General features: G+C 44.5%; 1 protein-coding gene across 1 annotated transcript in view; it reads left to right on the forward strand.

Moving 5' to 3' along the window:
* The window catches only part of LOC138950477 (alpha-mannosidase 2x-like), a 55666-nt gene extending 50068 nt beyond the window's left edge, over positions 1-5598 (forward strand). Inside the window, exons 21-23 of the mRNA XM_070322202.1 lie at positions 2552-2685; positions 3214-3531; positions 5422-5598. Coding sequence (XP_070178303.1) covers positions 2552-2685; positions 3214-3531; positions 5422-5574 — 605 coding nt within the window. The 3' untranslated portion in view covers positions 5575-5598. The remainder of the gene's footprint in view (positions 1-2551; positions 2686-3213; positions 3532-5421) is intronic.
* Positions 5599-6254: the final 656 nt, after the last annotated feature.

Genomic DNA, 6254 nt, shown 5'->3' on the forward strand with positions numbered 1-6254 from the left:
GGTGTGACGGACGTGTGTAAAGCATGTTTTAATCATGGATGTTCAAATGTTGTGTGGAGTACGCTCATTTTTCTGAAAATACACCAAGTTTACTTGAGAATACTCCCAAGTGCAAAACAGGTGTTCCCAGGCATGAAGACCGGATTTTTTTTCAAATTTTGTGAGGTCTTAAAAGGGGGGTTCCACTGTAATTTCAATTGGTAGACTGCCAGACTACACCCATCTGTGCCCCCGGCGGGTTAGGGGGAAGAATTTACCTGATGCTGGGGACTTGCATTCTCCCAGTAAGGTCATATATTGTACTACGTTGCAAGCCCCTGGAGCAAATTTTTGATTAGAGCTTTTGTGAACAAGAAACAATTAACAAGTGGCTCTATCCCATCTCTCCCCTTTCCCTGTCGCGATAGAACCTTGAACGGTTGAAAACGATGTTAAACACCAAATAAAGAAAGAAAGAACACCCATCTGTGGGGTGAGGTTCAAATCTGCCTGTTGGGATACCTTTCAAGGGAAGTAACTGTGGTGTGACCTTCAAGGGAAATAACTGTGGTGTGACTATAATCTCCCCTTGAAAATTCATGTTTGAAGACACAGAATGTTGTCTCTGTGAGGAAGCCTGGATTTTTCTGCTACTTGATCGTAGGCAAAGAAAATGTGTCCCCTACTGCTTTATTAAAAGGAGTGTGTGGATTATATTCTTGGAATACCATGTTTAAAAGCCTTTTAACTTTTAGACATGCAGGGACATTAAACCACTCTGCAGGAAATATATATTTAGTTCATAACAAAATCTTGTTGTGAGGTAGTTATCAATGAATTTTTAAATGGATTATTTGGAGTCTGCTACATGTTAGCAGATGAATAATGAAATGAAGAGAAAGTGGAGACAAGGTTATAAATGTTCGAATTTGTTTCATTTGAATGGGATAGGAACTTGAATTGAATGTAAGAAGTAATAATAGGTGACACCCTTCTAAATTCAGCAACTCATTCCCCAGTACAGGAACTATATATACGGGTATTCCCTTATCTCATTTTTTGGGTGTTTTAAGTGAAAAATCTAACTTTTGGGCACAAACCTTCTGATGCCTGATTTCTACTCGCCAAACCCTTGCACATCACTATATTCATGAGTAAAACTAATTCTCTTTTCTGCGGTAAACACTGGCTTTGAGCAAAAATATGTGAACAAAACAATATGCCTGTTAGTGACAATTTGATTTAAATCCCAACAAAGTAACTAATTAAATGATCAGCTGAAATGCCGTTCCATAGCCCAGACTGATCCAAAGAATGGTTAACCAAAATGTCAATCAATTTGATTGGAAAATGACGGCAGGACATACAGAATACATGTACTATTATATGGCTTGCTGTGCTGTACCAGATTTACACGAGTTGCTTGTTTAAATATTGAACCGCGAACGAAACCGAATTTTTCAATATTTGAAAAAGCAATGAGTGTAAATCTGCTATGACACAGTGAGCCATGTAGTACATGTAGTCTGTTATGACACAGTGAGCCATGTAGTACATGTAGTCTGTTATGACACGGTGAGCCATGTAGTACATGTAGTCTGTTATGACACAGTGAGCCATGTAGTACATGTAGTCTGTTATGACACAGTGAGCCATGTAGTACATGTAGTCTGTTATGACACAGTGAGCCATGTAGTACATGTAGTCTGTTATGACACGGTGAGCCATGTAGTACATGTAGTCTGTTATGACACGGTAAGCCATGTAGTAGTCTGTTTATCCTACATACTATATTTGCGTGTCTTTTGCTCCAAACGTCCCTCAATCGATGCGCCCGAATTGAAGACGCTTCAAATGGTGCATGCGTGTGTGTGTGGCGTATTCACTTAGCCATCAAGGCACACTGTTGTCACTTCAGGTAAATATATGTCTTCTTCTTCTGCGTTCGTGGGCTGAAACTCCCACGTACACGTGTTTTTTGCACGAGTGGAATTTTACGTGTATGACCTTTTTTTTTACCCCGCCATTTAGGCAGCCATACACCGTTTTCGGAGGAAGCATGCTGGGTATTTTCGTGTTTCTATAACCCACCGAACTCTGACATGGATTACAGGATCTTTTTCGTGCGCACTTGGTCTTGTGCTTGCGTGTACACACGGAGGTGTTCGGACACCGAGGAGAGTCTGCACACAAAGTTGACTCTGAGAAATAAATCTCTCGCCGAATGTGGGGACGAACTCACGCTGACAGCGGCCAACTGGATACAAATCCAGCGCGCTACCGACTGAGCTACATCCCGGCCCGTAAATACATGTAAAAGTCTGTATTTACTGGCAGCAAAAAGGTTAAGATCTCCCACTTTTAGACTCTCTCCTTTTTGAGACAGGATTTTTTCAAATTTTTGGAGGTCTTAAAAATGAGGCTCACTGTATTGAAAGTGTGAGAAGGATTCCCAGGGCCTTTAGCAATTAAAAAAAAACAAAAACACACACTCTTTAAAATCTCAATTTTTGTTTACAAAGTGGCCATAATGCTGAATCGTTATGTTTTTCTGCTGTTGCTATGGTGACAGGTCAGGTGGACATCATGTTGGATCGTCGACTGAACCAGGACGATGGACGTGGGCTCCAGCAAGGAGTGCTTGATAACCGACTCACGCCCAACCACTTCCGTCTGCTGCTGGAAACCAGGAAAGATGTTACGCAGGTGAGGGCTTTACTCTCTGTGTGTGTGTGTGTGTGTGTGTGTGTGTGTGTGTGTGTGTGTGTGTGTGTGTGTTTGGTGTGTGTTTGTGTGTGTGTTTGGGGAGGGGGGGCTCCAGCAAGGAGTGGTTGATAACTGACGCATGCCCAACCACTTCCGTCTGCTGCTGGAAACCAGGTGTTGCGCATGTGAGAGCTTTACTCTGTGTGTGTTTGTGTGTGTGTGTTTGTGTGTGTGTGTGTGTTTGGGGTGGGGGAGGGGGGCAATGGGGAAGGGTGTTAGGGGTATTGTGTGTGCTTGTAGGTGTTTTATGTGTGGGGGGATGTTGTGTGTGTGTTTGGGGGAGGGGGGGTTTGTGTGGGTGCGTTTTGGGGAGTGGTGTTGCGTGTGTGAGGTTGGGGGGGGGGGGGGGGGGAGATGGGTAGGTGTTGGGTGTGTTTGGAAGATTTAAAAAAAAAAGTAACAATACTTTCACATCAGACAGAAAAAGCTCCGCATTCATCACTTTCAATTATTTTTTGTATACGGCAGACGAAATCACCAGGGGTGGCCTTCCCCTCCCATCTATCCAACGTGGCTTCCCTCCACCTGATGCAGCCTCTCTTCGCCATGCCTCGCAGCGCCAAACACGCCCACACCCCGCTCACCTTCCTGTCAGAGTTCTCTCCCATGAATGTCGAGCTCCCGTGTGAGGTTCACCTGGTCAATTTGAGAACTTTGCAAAACAAGGATGACAGCGCCGACTTGAAGTATGTGCCCCGGGATTCGGCGGCCATGTTGTTGCACCACATGGGTGGTGACTGCAGTTTCCCACTGCACGGTGTGTCGTGTCGACCCAACGACGGGAAGGTAGGGGTCGAGTATAGTTTACTGATTACAACTTGTAAGGATTCTATCTTCTTCTTCTTCTGCGTTCGTGGGCTGAAACTCCCACGTACACTCGTGTTTTTTTACTTGTATGACCGTTTTTTACCCCGCCATTTAGGCAGCCATACGCCGTTTTCGGAGGAAGCCTGCTGGGTATTTTCGTGTTTCTATAACCCACCGAACTCTGACATGGATTGCAGGATCTTTTTCGTGCGCACTTAGTCTTGTGCTTGCGAGTATACACGGGGGTGTTCGGACACCGAGGAGAGTCTGCACACAAAGTTGACTCTGAGAAATAAATCTCTCGCCGAACGTGGGGACGAACTCACGCTGACAGCGGCGAACTGGATACAAATGCAGCGCTCTACCGACTGAGCTACATCTCCGCCCTGAGGTTTCTATCAAAAATAATACAAACTTAACAGACGACTTTTGTGAAATAACTCTGGCGGGTTTGTATTTGTTTTGGAACTCAGTTAAACCTTTTCTTGCAAAACGGCAAACAAACAATGGAGGCCCCAATGAGTAGCGAGGGGTGTGCCAGAAACACGTGGAGATACGCATGTGTTTCCCCTACACCCCATGCTAGTGATTGGTTCCTCCATTTTTTGTCTGCATTTTGCAAGAAAAGGTAACTCTGTCACAACCCATACAAACACCACAGAGTTATTTCGGAAAATGTTCTATTGTGGCTAGGGGTATGAATTATACCCCTTTCGGGCGGGGATGTAGCTCAGTCGGTAGCGCGCTGGATTTGTATCCAGTTGGCCGCTGTCAGCGTGAGTTCGTCCCCACATTCGGCGAGAGATTTATTTCTCAGAGTCAACTTTGTGTGCAGACTCTCCTCGGTGTCCGAACACCCCCGTGTGTACACGCAAGCACAAGACCACGTGCGCACGAAAAAGATCCTGTAATCCATGTCAGAGTTCGGTGGGTTATAGAAACACGAAAATACCCAGTATGCTTCCTCCGAAAACGGCGTATGGCTGCCTGAATGGCGGGGTAAAAAACGGTCATACACGTAAAATTTCACTCGTGCAAAAAAAACACGAGTGTACGTGGGAGTTTCAGCCCACGAACGCAGAAGAAGAAGAATATAATACCCCTTTCTCTGCTAGCCAGGATGCATGATACAGTGGGAAGCACTGGTTAAACAATTAACCCTTACACTGGTGCAATTCCGTAACACATGTTACATAGCCACTGGTGAATTAGCCGAGAGAAAAATAAAGAAAAACGGTCATATAGGTTTTCGCATCCATGGGAGGTAATCGGTAATCGGAACCGACTGAACAGACTGAGCCAGTAGCACAACATATGTCGTGACAACCAGGTGACAGTATACGTAAAGTAGCGCGACATATGCGACAAACCATCTATCGATCCATTCATTGACGGGCGCAGTGGCGTGGTGGTAAGACGTCTGCCTCCTAATCGGGAGGTCGTGAGTTCGAATCCCGGTCGCTGCCGCCTGGTGGGTTAAGAGTGGAGATTTTTCCGATCTCCCAGGTCAACTTATGTGCAGACCTGCTAGTGACTTAACCCCCTTTGTGTGTACACGCAAGCACAAGACCAAGTGAGCACGAAAAAAATCCTGTTATCCATGTCGGAGTTTGGTGGGTTATGGAAACACGAAAATACCCAGCATGCCTACCCAACGAAAGCGGAGTGAGCTGACTATGCTTTCAGAGTATAGTGTGGGGAACCCAAATGGGCAAACGAGCTCACACGTAACCAGAAAATTCTGGAACGCTGAAGAAGAAGAAGATCCATTCATCTCTCGCCACCATCCGCCCTACTTTTGGTCTTGTGTAACCAAGCTTCCCTTTGCATTGTGTTTTTGACTCGCTCCAAACTTTGCTTCTTTTCCAGGTGTCCTTGGCTCAGATGTTTTCGGAGCTGAAGCTGAACGACCTTCACGAAACGACCTTGACCCTCATGCATGACCTTGAAGAGGTCGACGCAGTGATGGAGTTCCCAGTGCCTCCCATGGAGATAAAGACATTCAAAGCTGCACTCTCGTGACTCCGCAGATAACTAGGCTTTTTTTTTTTCGCTTTTTGTTTTTTTTGCTTTTTTTTTGTTTTGTTTTTTTTTTTTTTTTTTTTGATGAGGCAAGTCTGCTTGTTTTGGTGGTTTTTTTCTTGTAATTTTTTTTTTCTTGTAATTTTTTTTTCTTGTAATTTTTTTTTCTTTTTTGTGTTCTTTGTTTGTATTTTTGTAAGCTTTTTCTTTTTTGTAAGGGAGGAGAGGGGGGGGGGGAGGTAATTGAAGAAAAATTGGGACCCCCATCCACATTTATTTAAAAAGAAAAGACGGTGGGAGAAAAGTGGAAAGTGTGATATAAAGGAAAAGGGACACAGATGACTGCAAAACAGATTACCGAAAAAACAGGAAATATGTGACCCTCCACCACGGAATGAGTCGCATGTCACCTTTGCATGATTTTCATATTTTTACATTTTCCTAAAGAGTTTTTTATGCTCTATCCAGTGGTGAAAACCGTTTGAGAAAAGAGCGAAAACTGTTTGAGTTATAAGCCTGTGACTAAGGTGACCCTCACACTGTTACCAGACACTCCCCGGACTTATATTAAGCCTAGCGCAGAACCGCGCGAGGTGACATGCGACTCATTTCGTGGTGGAGGGTCACATATATTCAAATCGTATTCTTCAGCGTCCAAGATGTATCGTCATTTTTACATG

The sequence above is a fragment of the Littorina saxatilis genome, linkage group LG16, assembly GCF_037325665.1.
Source record: "Littorina saxatilis isolate snail1 linkage group LG16, US_GU_Lsax_2.0, whole genome shotgun sequence".
NCBI lineage: Eukaryota > Metazoa > Mollusca > Gastropoda > Littorinimorpha > Littorinidae > Littorina > Littorina saxatilis.